General features: G+C 63.1%; 2 protein-coding genes across 2 annotated transcripts; one reads left to right on the forward strand and one right to left on the reverse strand.

The window, feature by feature from the left end:
* The first annotated feature begins 585 nt into the window (after positions 1-585).
* On the forward strand, positions 586-11559 carry GPR153 (G protein-coupled receptor 153). Its single transcript, XM_081144800.1, has 6 exons — positions 586-825; positions 4595-5062; positions 5510-5939; positions 7665-7857; positions 8480-8661; positions 9081-11559. The coding sequence occupies exons 2-6, from the start codon at positions 4707-4709 to the stop codon at positions 9750-9752; spliced, it is 1833 nt and encodes a 610-aa protein (XP_081000926.1). The 5' UTR covers positions 586-825; positions 4595-4706; the 3' UTR covers positions 9753-11559.
* A 1758-nt stretch (positions 11560-13317) lies between these two features.
* HES3 (hes family bHLH transcription factor 3) lies at positions 13318-14549 on the reverse strand (the record flags this gene model as incomplete). Its single annotated transcript, XM_081144878.1, has 4 exons — positions 13318-13691; positions 14065-14146; positions 14292-14387; positions 14490-14549. 4 exons carry the CDS (start codon positions 14547-14549, stop codon positions 13318-13320), a joined length of 612 nt encoding a protein of 203 aa, XP_081001004.1.
* Positions 14550-17895: the final 3346 nt, after the last annotated feature.

The raw sequence follows: 17895 nt of genomic DNA on the forward strand, positions 1-17895 counted from the left end.
TCACTTGATTCCCGCGGTGGACCCCTAATGCCCAAGGATAAGTCTGAATCGTTTGCTTGCTCAGCCTCGCGTCTTCCTGCCCCGGTGCTGGCCCCGAACGACTCGGCAGTTCCTAGAAGTTGCTTGTTCTCAGGGCCCCCCACCTGCTCTTCTCCACACCTTTTTTCACCTTAGGCGTGTCCTCCTCCAGGAAGGCCTCCCTGAGCCTCCCACCCCGGTCCTAGGTTCTCACTGTCCATTCCTGTCCAGGCTCTATTGGCTCCTGGCCTGGGTGGTCCCCAAGGGGTTGAGTCATTATCGGGAGTGGGAACCGACCCAAGAGGGCAGCTTTTGGAGGCGCTGCGGTCCCTAGGGCGGCTTTAGCCCCGCGGCGGGGGTTGGGAGGGACAGCCGACCCACGGACGCTCGGACAGACGGCTACGGCGGGCCGCGCCTCGGGGGGTGGGGGCGAGGCGGGCGGCCGCGCGGCCGGGAGGAGCCCTGCGGAGCCCGCGCCCCGCTCCGCCCCCCGCCCCCGGCCGGCGGCCGAGCGCAGCCCGCTAAGCCGCGGGAGCGGAGCGCGGCCGTGACGGCGGCGCGCGCGGGGCGGGAGGAAGGGTGGGAGGGGCGCAGGGGCGCCCGCGCGGAGGGGCGGAGGCGCCGAGTCGAGCCGAGCAGAGCGCTCCGGCCACCGGCGGCCTCCGCCAGGATGCTCCAGCCCTCGGGCTGCTCCGCCGCCAGCCCTCCCCGCTGTCCCGGGCGGCCCGCGCTCGGCCCGGGGGCGCGGGAGCCACAGCCGGAGCCGGAGCCGGAGGCGGGAGCAGCGAGCGGGAGCCCGAAAGCACGGTGAGAGCAGCCGCCCTAGCTCGAGGGCGGGCGCGCGGGCGGACCCCGGGCAGGGACCCCCGGCGGGAGAACTCTGGGTGGGGAGAGGCTGTCCGCGGTCTGTCGGTAGAGGCTTCGGTCCGAGGGCCCGAGGGCACCGCTTAGGGCTGCGCACCGCCCCAAATTGGGGACTTCAGGAGGTAACTTCCCCGGGGCTTGTCCCTGCGTCTGTCTCCAGCCCCAGGGCGCAGCCCCGTCCCGGGCCCTGGCTTGCGCAGGGCGGGGGTGGCCGTTCTGGGAGCCGCCCACCCCTGCCTGGCGTAGTCGGTGTGGGGGAGGGTGCGGTGTCCGGGACCGCAGTCCCGCCCGAGTCCCGCTGCCCTGCGGTGGCTCGGACACGCCCTCGGGGCTGGGCAGGGCTGGGGGCCCCCTGGGGCTGGACCCGCAGGCGGGCCTCGCTGGGTCGGGCGGGAGTGGGTCTGAGCACCGAGTATCGGGGACCGAGGGGACGGGGGTGTGCGGGAGAAGCGGAGGCTCCGAGCTCCGAGCGCAGCCCCGGGCGCGCCAGGCCGCGCCTTGCGGGTGACCGTCTGCGGCGCGGCAAAGAGCAGCCCCGGGCGGCCAACGGAGCCCGGGAATCCTTTCAAGTTCTGGGTCTTCTTTGTTGCGCAATCGAGCCCTGGGGCCACGCGGCCTCATTGGCCGGGGGCCGTGACGTCACGCCGGCCCCGCCCGCAGACCCTGCTGCGGAGGGAGTCTTCCCGGCTGTGGGTCCCAGGCCTATGACCCCTGCAGCCTGCGCTTTGATATGAGAGCGGAATGGGGACCCCACTGGAGGGAGCCCAGCCTGGGGTCCGGCCCCAAGTGTCCCTTGTTCATGAAAAAAGAACAGCAAGTGTGTGATCTGTGGGTCACCATTCTGGAGAAAGGGGGACTCCCTATTCCCTTAGAACCATCCCCCTCTCACTCTGAATTTGGAGGTCTTGGTATACACTCCCCACTCTCACCCTAGTGACATTCGTCTCTGATCTCAGGAGTCCGGCGCCCCAAACCATCACTGACACTTCCCTCCCTGTTTTGCACTAGGCTGCAGCCTCAGTGTTCCCCTCTGCAGTGTGGGAACAGTAGGGTCCACCCTGCAGGGATAGGAGGCTCATCTTAACTAGAGGAGAAGAAGAAGAAAAAAGCCTTGTTCCTGAGCATTTTGGGATTTGAGAGGTCCAGATTTTAAAAAAAATTTTTTTTTGAGAGAGAGAACATAGATTTGTTGTTCCATTTATTTATGAGTTCATTGTTTGCTTCTTGTATGTGCCTTGACCCGAGATCGAACCTGCAACCTTGGCATATCAGGATGATGCTCTCCCTAACTGAGCTACCTGGCCAAAGCCTGAGAGGCCAGGATTTTTTATGAGGCATACTGAGTTTGGATCCTCGCTTTGGCACATAGTAGCTTGGGCAAATGGTTTTACCTTTCTCTGCCTCTGCTTGACCATCTTTAAAATAGGGATGGTGACATTACCCAGCACACAAAATCACTGGGGATGCTCACTGGGTGGAGTGTGCCTGTTCACAGGAGGATGCTTCCTCCGTATACCCGCAGGGCACGCTCCCCTGCCTGCAAACCTAAAGCCTTGCCCTGCAGTGAGGCCCCATTACGCTAGACTAGGGGATCACCTGTTACATGAAGGGTTGTGCCAGTGGTAGCCTGTGGCTCCTTCTCCACCACCCTGCACTAGTGTCACAGGGGTCAGACAGAGCCTGCTTGGGCATCTGAGGGAAGGCCTCCCAATCGGCCAGCTGACGTGGCCCAGTGCAGGTGGAAAAATGCTGACCCACCAGGTGCATGCTGAATCCAGTTTCCTATTTGATAATTCAAAGATCACTGATGACTGCAGCCCCTGGACCATAGGAGCACCCACACTCTGCCTGCTCTGGACCCCAGCAGGCTGCCAGGCACCCCACAGGGCTGGGGGCAGCCCTGTGGCCTCCTCACCCCCAAAGCCAGCCTGTCCCAAGTGCTGATCAGGGAGACTCTGTGACCCACACTTCCAAGCTCAGTGTTTTAGCCCTTAAGAGACAGTGTAGGTGAGCGAGCCGGGAGGGCTTTGGTGCAGACATCTACATGGCAAGCATCTATTGAGCACTTACTGTGTGTCCGGCTCCATGCTAAGCACTTCCCCTGGCATAGCTTATTGAGTACCTACAGTGCTTTTCAAGGTAAGTACTATCATGTTCAGCTTACACATAAGAAAGCCAAAGCCCAGCTGAGTGAAGGAACTGGTGGGGAGCTGGAGTCTATCAGCTCTTACCTCACATTGTGTGGCTCTGTATGCTGAGGTCAAGGAGGTTTGCTGGACACTGGAATAGCTGCTTCAAGGGTCCAACAAGGCCACCCTGCCTCCCATATTGGGCCTGGGATGGGGAAGGGAAGGCCATTCTGCAAGCGGAAGCCTCACGTTGAGAAGGAGGCTTCTGACACCAGAAGTCCCAAGAGCCCCTTAGGAGGCCCTTAAGGGACACTGGTGTGTTCCATCCAGAATGGACTCCTCCCCTGGGCCAGGGGTCTGGGCAGGCCCACAGCAGAGACACCAAGATGAATGACACACATCCCTCAGAGGTCCCTCAGTGTCCAGGGGCATCAGGCCACAGACAGACCGAGAGAACTTCAGGCAAGACAAGCATGGGCCAGGGCCTGGCTGTGCTGGGAGGTGTGTCCTCTGCCCTGAGCACTAGGGTCCTACAGTGGCCTGTCCATCCCAAGCTAGAAACAGTCCCTGGCGGATCATGTGGCTCTGTGGGGCCACAAGTGCGGCCAATGAGATTAAATAGGCTCCCCGATGAGAAGGGCCAACTGTAGACAGAGCACACAGAGAACCTCCACTTAGCGTACGCTTCTCCCCACACTACCTGCTCCAGGCTATGGCCAGAGGGGCCTGTCATCGGGGCCTCACATCAGGGACTGGCCAGCACTCCCCACTGGAGGCAGCTGAGGGCTGCCGGGCTGGCAAGGGGGAGGGAGATACTGCCCAGCCCTCCAGCAGGATGGGGCAGTTCTGTCTTGGATCAAGGTCTGGTCCCTGACCTGTGCCCAAGGCACCTGTAACATAATACCACCACCCAGAGCACCCACTGTGCATAAGACCTGTCCACCCCAGCCTCCCCCTGAAGTATCCTTGTCCCATTACAGTGGGGGACAGGGGTGCAGGGACCTTGCTCGAACCACACAGCTAGAATGCTGGAGCCTATGGTGGAGTGGAGGCCTTCCAGGATGTGGAAGGCCAGCTGGGGGTTCACCAGATCACCCCTACCTCACAGGGGAGGTTTAGGGGACTCACCCTCCCAGGCACATCCTCATTTTGCCAAATGAAGTGGGACAAATTAAGATGAGGGTCCCCGGCGTGCACTGAGGGAGCCTTGCAAGGGGTGTCCTAGGATTTGGGGATGTTTGCTAGCAAGAGGGCTTGTTGCGGGATAGGGCCAATTGCACACATGGCTTGGGATGGCTTGGGATGGCTTGGGATGGCAGGGATGGCTTGAAAGGAAGCCTAGATTCCACACATTAACCAAGAGTGGCGGGAATGAGGAAACATGCACTTATTAGGGACCTGGGGTGCCAAGGACAGGGGCCACAGACAGTGGAGAGGAGAGTGAAGCAGCCCAGCGTGAGCCAGAACCAACAGGTGATGGCATACTGGGTGAACCTCTCCATCTCCCACCCCATGGAGCCCCGCCCGATGCTATAGCTAGAGGGAGAGTCACTGAGCACTCATTGGCTTCTCTCCCACTGCAGATGCTCGTGGTCCCTGGTGTCCTCGGGTCACCCGGTGTGAGGGCTGCTGCTCCGAGCCAAGGCCTGGCTTCGAGGAGGATGCCCCAGCTGCCTGCCAGCTCCTTTCTGCACCATGAGTGATGAGCGGCGGCCACCTGGCAGCGCTGTGGGCTGGCTGGCATGTGGAGGCCTCTCCCTGCTGGCCAATGCCTGGGGTATCCTCAGTGTGGGTGCCAAACAGAAGAAATGGAAGCCTCTGGAGTTCCTGCTGTGCACGCTCGCGGCCACCCACATGCTCAATGTAGCGGTGCCCATCGCCACCTACGCTGTGGTGCAGCTGCGGCGGCAGCGCCCTGACTACGAGTGGAACGAGGGCCTCTGCAAGGTCTTCGTCTCCACCTTCTACACCCTCACTCTGGCCACCTGCTTCTCCGTCACCTCCCTGTCCTACCACCGCATGTGGATGGTTCGCTGGCCTGTTAACTACAGGTGAGCCTCTGGCATGTGCATATGTGCACTTGAATGTCCGTTGTGCTTGGAGAGGGGCACCTGTGGGCATGAACACAAAGACCACCTGGTGTACCTGTGTGCATGATGCCCTTGGTGTGGTGACAATGCCCCATGTGGGGCGCCACACCTGTGTTGTGCTGAGGGCGGGCAGAGTGGCTCAGGAGGGGCCCCTCGGGGCTGTGGGGGCATGCACATGTAGGGATACATGGGTGTGCAGTGTCCGGTACAGAAATGCTTGGTGAGAAGGACATGTGACAATGTGCATGAGTATCCCCTGTGCAAGGGACAAAGCCCACCATGCTGGTTGTGGCATGCCTGTGATGTACTGGGGGCCAGGGCAGTTGGGGATCCTCTGTAGGTCCCCAGGGCCCTGGAGACCCTGTCAGTGACACTGAGTCCCTCTGTCCTACCCCTACCCCGTGTCAGGCTGAGCAATGCCAAGAAGCAGGCGGTGCACACGGTCATGGGCATCTGGATGGTGTCCTTCATCCTGTCAGCCCTGCCTGCTGTCGGCTGGCATGACACGAGTGAGCGCTTCTATGCCCACGGCTGCCGCTTCATCGTGGCTGAGATCGGCCTGGGCTTTGGGGTCTGCTTCCTGCTGCTGGTGGGAGGCAGCGTGGCCATGGGCGTGGTCTGCACAGCCATCACCCTCTTCCAGACGCTGGCTGTGCGGGTGGGGCGCCCGGCGGACCGCCGTGCCTTCACCGTGCCCACCATCGTAGTAGAGGACGCGCAGGGCAAGCGCCGCTCCTCCATCGATGGCTCCGAGCCGGCCAAGACTTCGCTGCAGATCACGGGCCTGGTGGCCACCATTGTCTTCATCTACGACTGCCTCATGGGCTTCCCCGTGCTGGTGGGTGAGCCTGTCGGTTGTGGGAGCCTATCAGGGGACGCGGGCTCTGGGACGGCCCTAGGGCGGGCACACTGTAGGCATCAGGTGCTCGAATCCTCATACCCAGCCCTCTAAGGGGGGCATTATCCATGCCCCCACTTTACAGGCTTGAAAGCCGAGCTTCAGAGAGGTAAATGACCAACCCAAAGTCAGGGCAGCCATGGTGGGACTTGAACTCACCAGGTGACTTCACAGCCCAGGGCCTTTCTGCCACATTGCAGGGACCTTGCTCACCGGAGTGAGGCCCATTCAATGCAGAGGGTATGAAAGGTGGGGTAACATGCCCACAGGCTTCCTGGTGGGTCCAGGTCCTAGGATGTAGAGAGTGAGGCTTTGGTGTGGCACAATCAGCTTTGGATTGGGAGGCAGGACCAGCTTTGAATGTCTGCTGGGGAGCTGGACTTCGTCCCAGGGCTGGGGAGGTGAGGTCAAGGTGAGATCTGGTCTGAGGAAGGCCCTGCCAACAGGGTCCAAGGTCCACCGAGGCTAACTGGGGTCCTGCCGGGCCTGGGCCTAGCTCTGGCCCAAGAATGAAGTCTAGACCTAAGAGCCAGGCCTTCCCACCCATGGGTCTCTAGCCCAGCCCCCTGCAGAGTCTGGAGCAGGACAGATTGGGGTGTAGGGACAAGGACCAGGAGAAGCTTCATCCAAACAGCTGGGTAGGTCTTTGTCTCTGGAGACACTGCAGGACACAAGCTCAAGAAGGTGACAGGTGGGGTGGCAGCCTCATAGTCAGAGATGCAACCCCTAACCACCTGCTGTTCCATCTTCGATGGACCCAGCACCCCCCAGGTACAGGTTCCTCCTATGTGCAGTGGAGCCTGGGGTCCCCCGCCCTGTGCTGAGGGGGAAAAGTGTGTATGAAATTGCCCCCCAGCTTCTCTTCAGGGCAGGAAAGGGGGTGCTGTTTATGGAGCCCACTCCATGCTGCAGACCTGGTACAGTGTCTAGAATCTTTGTCTCATCCTGTACGGTGTTCTTGGCCCATTTTACAGATGAAATTGAGCCCCAGAGAGGTTGAGCACCTTTCTGAGGGGCACACAGCTCATATGGCAGAACCAACGTGATGTCTGCATCATGCCGTCTTCCTCTCTGATGGGGGAATAAGTTAAATGTTACTCTGGGGGTGGGGGAATGGGAGAGGAGGGATGAGGGACCCTGGGCAGTGACCCAAAGGCCACCTGGCTGGACCCTCTGATCCTCAGAAACTGCTCAGACTCCTCCTCTGGGGCCTGAGGCCTAGACCCCCAGCGTATGGGCAGGGCCAAGGAGGCCACTGCCAGGGGGAAGTAAGGAGGGCAGAATTGTCCCTGAACTGGGAGGCTTGAGACCGGGTTCTCCAAGCCTGTTTCCTCTTCCCAAAAAGGGGGTGGTAATCCATGCCTGCACCCCTGTCCTCGGGCAGTCATGGGAGTACCATGAGGGAAGTCATGCCCAGTGCTGCCTGGTACACGGGGCTATGACTATCTTGGCAGCCAGCAGCTCTCAGTGGGCAGGGTCTTCTACCCTCACTCTCTGGCTCTTTCCTGCCCTCGAGCCTAGAGCTCTGTCTGCCACCACTGCCCCTCCTCTGGCAGGTGGGCAGTCAGACCTGCCATCCACATGGGAGAACTGAGTCCGGGAGGGGAAGCTGTAGCTGTGCGATGGGGGTCCTGCCGAGTGCCAGGCTGAGCACTGTGCCCACAGGTGGTGAGCTTCAGCAGCCTGCGGGCCGACGCCTCGGCGCCCTGGATGGCGCTGTGTGTGCTGTGGTGCTCAGTGACCCAGGCCCTCCTGCTGCCCATATTCCTCTGGGCCTGCGACCGCTACCGGGCCGACCTCAAGGCTGTCTGGGAGAAGTGCATGGCCCTCATGGCCAACGATGAGGATTCCAGCGATGGTGAGGATGCCCTGAGAGTGGCCCCTGAGGAGAGGGACATCTGGGTGAGGTCACTGGAGTCACTGGGATAACAGGTGTAAGGTGACCACCCCATGGCACTGAGGTGATCCCATTGTCAACCACTAAACATCCCGTTTTACTCCCAAATGTGCTTGATCCCCTAAGGGACCCCTGTGTCCCATGGGGCATTCTCCGATCCCGCTTGCCTGCCCCAGGCAGTAGCTGTGGACACCAGCTACTGTATGTGTTCGGAGCTTCCAACCTTAGGGGTCCCCAGTGACTCCTGCAGACCCAGGTCCTATCTCCCCCACCAATGACAATGCTACCCTAAGCTAAGACCTTGCCACATACCAGACACTGTCAGCCCCTTGTGTGAACTTAGTCTCCCCAAACTCATAAGGTAACCTTAGGTCGCACCCCCATTGACAAGGAAACTGGCTCAATGTGTGACTTCCTCAGTCCCAAAGTTAAAAGGTGGCAGAGTCAGGATTTGCACCCAGGACCCGGCCCTTACTCTTTTCCACTAACCAGCCCTCTGCCCTGCGAATGCCTGTGGGGGACCCTGGACTAACATGGATGCCCCCAAGTTTCCCTGACCCTAAGCTTCTGCCCCACCCTGCAGATACCAGCCTGGAGGGTGGCGTGCCCCAGGACCTGATGCTGGAGCGCTCCCTCGACTACAGTTACGGGGGCGACTTCGTGGCCTTGGACAGGATGGCCAACTACGAGCTGTCCCTGGAGGGGGGCCTGCCTCAGTTCTACCCGCTTGGGCCCTTGCAGGAGGACAAGATGCAATACCTGCAGGTAAGGACAGGGCAAGGCACCCAGTGCGAAGGTGGGGGGCATCCTGACCTCCCCCAGGACTTTCCCCTCGGAACCGTCTCATGCCTGCCGCAGCTCGGGGGTGGCTTTCACCCTCCCAGGATGGGCCAGGTGGGGCACCCCAGCCCCTGTGCCTGCTCCCCTGTGCTCCGGGAGAGTGGTCTCTCTGGCGCCTGTTATTTCCTCGGGCAGCACCGCACTCCCGGGCCTTCTCCCCAAGCACCCAAGGTACAGACGACAACACCGGGGCTCGGAGAGATTGGCACTTGCCCTTAATAGAACCGGGGTGCCCTCTGCCCCAGGCGTCGCTCCTGATCCTCCAGCCGCCTGGCCCCGTGTGGGGAGAAGTGGGTCCCTATTTTCTACGAGGGCAGCCAGGGTGACCCTGCCGGTCCCCGCAGGTCCCGCCCACGCGGCGCTTCTCGCACGAAGACGCGGACCTCTGGGCGGTGGTCCCGCTGCCGGCCTTCCTGCCGCGCTGGGGCTCGGGCGAGGACCTGGCCGCCCTGGTGCAGCCCGCGGGGCCCGACCGGCGCCGCGACAGCCTGCTGGCCCTCGTGGAGGACGCGCCCCCGTTCCGGCCGCGCCGCCGCTCGGCCGAGAGCCTGCTGGCGCTGCGCCCCCGGGCCCCGCACGGCGGCCCGCGCCCCGCGCGCGGCTCGCCCCCCGGCAGCCCGCGCCGCCGCCCCGGGCCTGGCGCCCGCTCCGCCTCCGCCTCGCTGCTGCCCGACGCCTTCGCGCTGACGGCCTTTGAGCGCGAGCCGCAGGCCCTTCGCCGCCCGCCCGCCCCGCCGGCCGAGCCCTTTCCCGCACGCGCCCCCGGCGCCCCCGGCACCGCCCGGCCCGGCGAGGACGTGGCGCCCCCTGGCGGTGCCGGCGCGCTGCGGAGCCCCGGGCCGCGCCCGGCCGCCGGTGCGCGCGCCCGGCCCCTGCGCGCGGCCCAGAGCGCGTCGTGGGGCGAGACCTCGGGCCTGCACGTGGCCGGCGGCAGCACCAGCAGCTTCCTGAGCTCGCCCTCCGAGTCTTCTGGCTACGTCACGCTGCACTCGGACTCGCTCGGCTCTGCCACCTAGGGGCGCCCGCGGGGCCAAAGCACCAAAGAAGCGACCTGTCCCCGCAGGGCGCAGGGCAGGGCCGCGCTGAGCCCTCCGACGGCACCTGGACGAGTGCCGGCCACCCCCGGGTGGCAGGGTGTAGCATTGTCGCCTGGAGAAGCGGGAATTGCCTAGAGGGGCGACGGATGCCCTGGAGGACTGCGCCGGGCACTTCATCTCTGGGGTAGGGTGAGGCTGGGCCTGGGTAAAGGCGGGCTCTACACGTGGGCTGGGGAGGAGCCCCAGGACACGGCCACCACCAGATGGGACAAAGGTGGGCTCTGCAGGATGGGGAGCCACCCCGGACTGCCCGGCTTTCCACTGCACTAGAAGTGTCTCACCTCAGGGGGTGGGGTACAGAGGGTCTCTAAGCACAGGGGTCTTCAGAGCCCAAACAAGTTCTCAGAGCAGGTGTCCCTGCTAACCCGTTCTGCCTCTGTTTCCCCATCTGTGATGAGCAGGTGACCATATTAACTCTCAGGACTGAAGAAGTCTGCTGGTCCAAGTGCTCTGACCACTGAGTGGACAGGGCATGAGAGGTAGTTTAGGGCCCTCTGTGGCCCCAGGCCGGAGGCTTCCTACTCTCAGTGTCCCTGGCCCCCTTGGGAACTCACTCCACGCCCCCAGCTAAAGCACACCACTTGGACATCGTGGCCATCAGCACTACACCCGCCTCGACCACTGCTAACTGTCCTCACTTGCATCAGTTTTCATTGCCTGTCCCCACCCCGTGGGCCATCTCTGTGATTCCCACCATGAAGGTTGTGGGTGCATGATGGGAAGGACTGAAGCAAAGGGGGAGGTGGGCTTCCTTATTCTGGTGTCCACCCCCAGCCTCATCCCCCACCCTACAGGTCTAGCCTACAGCCTCCCAGGTTCTGGGTTTAAGGCCTGGTTTCTGAGAAGGGTCCTCCCCCACCATGTGGACAGGACTCTTCTTTGCTCTCCCTCCTGGCAGACCCCTTGTGGGCCTGGACTTTGGCATGGGCCCTGGGGAGGAGACTGCTGGGTCTTCTGTTGGGAGAAGCCCCTAGACACAGGAACAGATCTAACCTTGAGTTGGAGGGACGGGCAAGTGCAGAGGCTGTCTGGTCCTGGCCCCTGCCTTCATGGAGTGGCCCCAAAACATGAAACTCTGGAGCGGGCCCAGGGCCTGCACACTGTTCCCCCCTGCTCTGCCTCTGCCCTCCAGTGGCTAAGCCTTTCTCTTCACTCCCCAGACCGGGTCCCAGCCCCAGAAGAGGCCAGGGAGGAAGATGTACTGTCTGGCTCCACCTCGCCTTCAGAGGTCCCTGTAGTTCCTGCCTGTGGGGTAAACTTGGGGATGAGTTGGCCACGGGCAAGCAATGTAGGGGACTGCTGTTCAGCCCAGCCAGCACTGCTGTGCCTTCAAGGACCACCATGTCATGAGGTCATCAGCTAGCCACTCTTCCCCCTCAGGCTGGCCCATTTGTCACCTTGGGTTTTCACTCATATCCAATGGCAATACTTGCAGGGGACGTGGTACCCCGAAGTCCCTCTAGTCCTGGTTTTTACAAAAACAAAGGGGAGGGAGGACCCGAAGTGGAGGATCCTGGGACTCCCTCTCACACTTTGTGCAGCCGCCTCCCTGGGCCCATTTGCTGCGTTGATGAGCAGCTTGACCCTGGGCTTAGTGGGAAGGGAGTTATGTCTTCATACAACCACTCAGCCCAAAGCCAGGGATCTGTTTGTAGGTTTTTGGGTCTTTTTCAACTAAGCATTTCTCTTCTGTACATAATCCAATAAAAACTTCCTATGATTTGCATCTAGCATTTCTAGTCCAGTTTCATGGAAGCAACTTTCTAGAACCGAACAGCACCCCTGGCCAGCTGCTCCCAAAAGTCTCTCCCTTTGGGTCCCAAATTCCTCTATTAGTGCGCCACTTTTGGATTGGGCTTCCCATTTTTTCTGGTATGTGCTGTGACCCCACACAGAGAGTTTGGGGGACCCAGAGCCCTGGAGTGGGCACCAAGGCCCTAATAGGAGAAGCCCCTACCCCGCCGATGGCTTCAGGGGCCGCTAGTCCCTGGGAGGTTGATTGGAGAGGACCAGAAGGGCAGGGCAGTTGGAATTTGGAGGCTTCGCCCTAGGTCTGCGGTGCGCGATCGCCACCTGGTGGCCAGAGGAGGTATTAACGCCACCACCCACATTCAGGACTGTGGGAAGCCGAGACCTGAGAAGCCGCCCCCAAACCGCCACAGCCCCGACCTCTCCCCCAACCTGCGCTCCGGAGAGCCGGCTGGGTGGGGTGGGGGAGCCTGGCCGCTCTCTACCCGCAATTTGACCAGTATGGGTTTAGCATAAGATCAAGACAGGGGCAGCCAAAAGTAAATGTTTTATACAAAGTTGATATTTGTAGTTCAAAAAGATGCACTTAAGGAGGCATCTTAGGCTAAATAAGAACCTTGGTAGTCTCTTTATACCCATTTCACAGGTTCGCACTGTTTTTATTCTGAATTTGAAGCTGGTGGGAGGAGGTGCCGAAATCTTCCTGGGCACAGCGCAAGAACCCCGTCCCTTCCCCCACCCCCAGGCACCTCCTTGCGTGTCCGGATCCCCCAAACAGGTGTACAGCGCTCCGAGGGGTGTCGAGGGTCGTGGGCTCCCAGGCGGCCCCAGAAATCCGGTGGCGGGGTCTCTGCAGAGCCGGGACCAGGGTCTTTACCGGGTGGGAAAGGGTGAACTCTCCCCCGAGAGGAGCCAGGCTTCACTCCAGCAGCCCTCAAACTGGCAAGACAGTGCGCGCCCCCTGCCCCCAAGAGTCGCGCGAGCGCCCCCCCTCGCCCCCTCCAGCCATGAGAGCCGCGGGGGCAGAGCGTCGGGTGGGCGAGGAGGAGGGAGGAGCATCTCGCTTGCCAAGGCCAGAGCTCCAAGCGGGCTGCGGGGCAGGGGCAGTTCTGCGCGGTGCTTCTGAGGCGCGAGCCCTGGAACCTCGAGCCCGGGGCTGGGGTGCCGCGCTGCGTGCGGAGGGGGAGGGGATCCGTGGAAAACGAGAAGGTCCAGGGTGGGGGTGGGCTGGGCCCCCCCCTCGGGGCGGGCCTGGCGTGCTTTGTGCCGGTGGGAACCCGGCGTCCCCGGAAGGTTGAATGGGCCTGGGCGGGGCAGCGATTCTCCTCGCTGCAAGCGGTCTGCTCTGCGCCACTGCCGACTGCGACCTTCCCACCACCGCGAGGCTGCGGGGAGGGGGCGAGGGCGGACTGCCAGCTCTGGGCCCTGGGAAAGAGGCGTAGCCCAGGATACCCCGCCCCCGCCCCCCAGCCCCTTTAGAGGTGGGAGAAGGAGAGCGCGAGTCCAGGCTGAGTAGGTGAGGCTGGGGTTGGGGGTGGATTATGCCTAGACCTGCAGACCCTAGTCCACTGTGGCTCCGTGTATTTCCCTGCGTTCTTGGGCACGCGGCACCCTTCCGGCCACCCTCACCACGGGACTAGGACGGACGTTTGAGGTCACACGGGCGCCCGCAAAACTGTCTCTACGCTCGCAGGCCAGACGGAGGACCCCTTGAGTCCGAGGCCCCGCCTGGGCCTCACCAGGGCCGCCACAGGCGCAGCCCGGACCCCGCGCTCTCGGCGCAGTGGCGAGACGCCGGCTGCGGTGCCGAGACGTTGGTGGATGGGCCAGGGAGACCACCAGGGAGGAGGCGCCGGGTTGGCGGGGACCGCGAGCCGCGGGCGGCGGGATCGGGGCTCCAAAAGGCGGGGGCGCAGGGTACGCGCTGCGTGGGCGCCTCGGGACCGGGACTTGCGCTGTCCATGGTGCTGCCGACCGCGCGCTCGTGCACCAGGGGGCAGCGCAGTCCGCCGCCACCCTCCTCTCCGGGCCGCCGAAGCTGGCTAACGCCGGGCAGGCAGCCACGGAAGCCCGACGGGTACTCGGCTCCGCTGGGGACCGGCCAGAGCCCTGGGGGGAGGGGATCGGGCGGGACAGATGTGGAGGGTAGGGGAGAGTAGAAGAGGGGCAGAGAAAAGGAGAGTTGTAGAGAACAGAGAGAAAGGGAGGGGAGAAGTGTGGAGGGGAAAGGGAGAAGGGAGGGGAGGGGAGGGGAGGCAACCTGAACATCTCCCCGGAGTCCAGACTTTCTTACACAGCCTGCGGGCCTTTGCTGCCTCCCTCCTCCAGCGTTCTGGGCCCTCCTCACCCAACTGCCCACTGCCCAGCGCTATCTTCTCCACCGTCCCTCCTTTATCTGGCCCTGTGTTATGCAGGGCTCGCTCTGATCCCACAAGCTGCCCCCTCTCGGCTCCTCCCCGACCCTTCCAGGGCCCACCTCTACCTTGCACCGAGTTCTGAAGGCTTTTCATGTACTTGACGCTCAGCTCCAGGATGTCTGCCTTCTCCAACTTGCGTTTTCGGATCTGCGGGTTTGTGGAAAGAGCTCTTAGCTGGGCAGCCCGTGTTGGAGGAGATGAGGCTGGGGACCGTATCACCCACACCCCGAGCCCGTGTTGGAGGAGATGAGGCTGGGGACCGTATCACCCACACCCCGTCCCTGTGTCTCACCTGGTGGGAATAGTGTTTCTCCAGCAATGACCTGAGCTGCTCCAGCGACACATTGATGCGAGCCCGTCGCTGCTTCTCCATCAGCGGCTTGGAGATCTGTGGACAAGAGACTGCTGGAGGGCAAGGCCACAGCTGTCTCGCCCTTTGCCTCTGCTGACCTGGAAGGGTCCCCACCCCGAGCTCCTCAGAACCCCAGACCTTTCGGAATCTGCCTGCAGGGCCGCCGGAGCTGCCCTGGGTCTGGGGCTCAGTGCCCATGTTATGGTATCTGTGCCCTCAAGAGGCCAAACAGCCTTTATAGGGGCCCCTCGTTTACATGTCAATGAGGCGATCCTGGACCCAGGAATCCTGAGGGGGAGGGGACAAGAAGGGGACACACCAGTAAATTCTCCACCTCCTCTGCCTTACCCCTCCCGTAGCCCAGGCTTCAGCCTTTCCTCCAGGGTCCCTCCTTCCTCCCCAGCAACCCTGTTTTACCCTCTCTCAGTCTTTCCTCTATCCCTCTCACCCCCCCCCCACTTCCCAAGTCTGGGGTCCCCTCCCATGCCCACTCCCTCCGTGCTTGTCCTGACCCAGTGCCCCTAGGTTCTGGGCCTCACCACCAGGCCCACTTGCCCAGTCCTTGCTGCTCTCATCTCTGAGCATTCACAGGGGCGCCCACTGGGTGGTTCGTGGGCCCAGCCAGCTTTGAGGCCCAATAATAACTATGACAGAGCACCAGGCCTCCGCCAGCTTGATGAAGATGCCGAGGTGGGGGGCAGGGCGGGGAGCACCCGCCAGCTAGGCCTTTCTGTGGGCTTCACGCTCTGGCCGAGCTGGCAACGCCGCATTAGTAGCCCTAATGTCGGGACAATGCGGCAATTTTCTGCCTGTGGCCGCTCAAAGCCGGGCACAGGCTGGGCCTGCGGGGGCCACAGGGCGACATGTGTCCCATTAAAGCGTGCAGCCCGCCCGCAGGGCCGAAACCAGCCTCCTCCTCACTGGGGCCTTGGGACTGGGAGCGCTCCTGTGCCAGGATGCAGCCTGGGCTCAGGTGCCCTCTGGCCCTGTGAGGAACTTTGCTCCTCGCCGGGGAAAGTGGGGCAAGCTGCAGGCAGCCTCAGCTCAGGGCCAGTCAGAAGAGCTTTCCCCGGCCCCAGCCCGGCGCTTCCAGGCTGTCCTGGCTGGACAGGGCAGGCTCTGAGAGCCCTGGCCTTACAGGGAAGGCCTGGAGCTTATCCCCCCCTCCTCTGGGTCCCGACAAATGGAAGGTGGGGGTGGGGAAGACCACTGATCACCTGAGAGCGCGTCATCCTGCACCTTTGGAGGCCTGGGACCTCAGCCTCCTCTCAGTCCTCTGTGGCTGGAGACCCAGGGAGCTCAGGGAAGGAGGCGCCTGCCCAGGACGGCCGAGGCCGCGGAGGGGTTCCTGCTGTCCTGGGTTTGGCCCCCGGGCCGGACTCCAGTAGCTGTGACTGACCGGAAGGCTGAAGTCCAGGGAGACCCTGGGTTCAAAGCTACACAACTCCCTTTACTGGACTCTCATAGTCTCCGTTTCAGGGTTTGTAAAATGGGGTCCCGCACAATGCGGAGCCCCGCGGCTGCTTTCGAAGGCGATGGGAAGTCGCGTGGACACAAACGTCCCGCAGTTGAGCCCTGCGGCTGAGACGTGAATAAATTGGCCTTTGCAGGGCCTCCACGTGAGGGGGAGGGGAAACTTGCAGGGTTCTGGGTGGGCCCCCCAGCTCCCTCCACCCCGGGCATCTCTCCCCCTCCCCGCCTCCGCCCGGGGGATAACGAAAGGCCCCGCGGGGGCGGCGTCGTCCCCAGGCGCGGAGCTGCGTGGAGAGTGGCGCCCCGCCTTCCTTTCAGGCTGAGGCTGCGGTGACGGCCACTCCAGGGCGCTCTTCCGCCCGGGCCGCGGGCCCACGGGCCAGATGCGGGCCGGGCCGGGGCGCGCGGCGGGGCCGAGGCCAGGCGGAGGGCGCCGGCACGCGCCGCGCAGCTTTGAAGCGCCGGGGCTGGCGGGGCCCCGCGGCCTCCGAGCGCTCGCTCGGGCTCGGGCTGGGGCGGCGGCGGCGCGGTACAAAGGCGCCGCGGGGCGGGCGGGCGGCGCAGCCGGGCACAAAGGGGGCGGTGGAGTGTTAAGGGCTTTGTGCCGGCCCCACAAAGCCGCGCCCGCGCCCTCCCCCTCGGGGCCAAGCTCGGGGCGCCCCGCCGCGCGCAGGCTTCCAGCTGCAGCACATCTGCCCCGGAGCTGGGCGCGCGCCTCGCTCTGGCGGACCCCTCGCACCCCCGCCTGGGCTCCCGAGCCGCGCGGGCAGCGGGGCAATTTGTCCTTTAGTTATGATCCCTCCCCATAAACCGCCGCCCGCGGCTTTCAACTCCGGCGCATTAGCAAACCAAAGGACCTCGGCGCGGCTCTCGCGGCCCGCAGCGGGAGCCCAGGGCCCGCCCCTTCTCCAGAGTTAGGGCCACCATAAAGGGGCCCACGGGCCGCTCCCGCCCGCACCCCGGCTCTCGCAGCTCCTCGGGCCACCAAAGCTCTCCAGCCGGTGCCCAGGGATCCCAGCTGCGCAGGGTGGGGCCGTTCACGTGGGTGGCTTAGTGTTTCCTAAGCAGTGGAAAATTGACCGCAAAGTGCTCTAATTCTCAATGTTCTGCTTTAGCTGCTGGGGCGAGGCGGGTGGGAGGGGGGGGGCGCGGGATTCGCAGCCGCCAAGATCCGCCCCCGCCCACCTCAAGAGCCCCCTGCTGTCCCACCCCCACCCGGGCGCGGCTGGCTGCCCCCTCCACCCCTCGGCACCTTCTCCGGCTGTGGCCTCCCCACCTAGGCTGACTCCCCCATCCCACTTTCCGAGCTTCCCCTCTCCTAGTCCGGCTCTCCCGCCACCAATCTCGCCTCAAGCCGGCTGAGGGTCGCACCGATCTCACAGCCGATGCTCGAAAACGGCGTCCCCCACCTCTTCCCCGTTTGACCCCAGTTCGGGCTCCTTGTGCGCAACCACTTCCCCCACTAAGCTAAAGGTGAGGTCATCGGAGAAGATCGTAAATAAGTCTCCACCGCGTTCCCTCTCCCATCGATGCCAGGGCTGCGGACCCAGTTCCGCCGCGTCTCCGATGCAGTTGGCCAGTCCCGCGCCTGGGCGTCCTGCGCGCACTCAGGCAGGCCGAGCCCCCAGGCGCGCAGGGGCCGGGGAGGCATTTTCTGAAGTGGGGATGCGGCAGGGGTTCACCCCGCGCCCTGACAGTGCTTTACGCTAAAGCTGCCAGGAAGGGCATGGACCAACTCGGAAGCCGGGCTGTAGGCGACCTACTTAATTTCCATGTTTAGGCTCTGGGGCCCCCCTGGGCGCTTGGAAAGGAGCACAAGTCCAGGCAGAGCGCTAGGGAGACCGAGGCTGCCCTTGCTCATGCAAGGAACAAATTCACCCGGTAGCTCAGGAGGGCCCTGGGGGCTTCTGGAGCTACTGAGAGCGCGCTGCTTCCTCACGCTGGGGAATTAAGGCGAAGGGTGACTAGTCTTTGCGCTCCCTTGTCCCCTTTGGCTTTCTTGACTTTGCCAAAAAAAACCCAAAACCCAAAACCATTACAGAGCAAATCAGGTCTGGAAACGAGGTGGGGA

The sequence above is a fragment of the Miniopterus schreibersii genome (assembly GCF_964146895.1).
Source record: "Miniopterus schreibersii genome assembly, chromosome: 8".
In the NCBI taxonomy this organism is placed as follows: domain Eukaryota; kingdom Metazoa; phylum Chordata; class Mammalia; order Chiroptera; family Miniopteridae; genus Miniopterus; species Miniopterus schreibersii.

Coding starts and splice junctions, on each gene's coding strand:
- GPR153 (XM_081144800.1), top strand. CDS start 4,707: ATGAGTGATGAGCGGCGGCCACCTGGCAGCGCTGTGGGCTGGCTGGCA. Junction 5,940..7,664: donor TCATGGGCTTCCCCGTGCTG/GTGGGTGAGCCT, acceptor CTGTGCCCACAG/GTGGTGAGCTTCAGCAGCCT. Junction 7,858..8,479: donor CGATGAGGATTCCAGCGATG/GTGAGGATGCCC, acceptor CCCACCCTGCAG/ATACCAGCCTGGAGGGTGGC.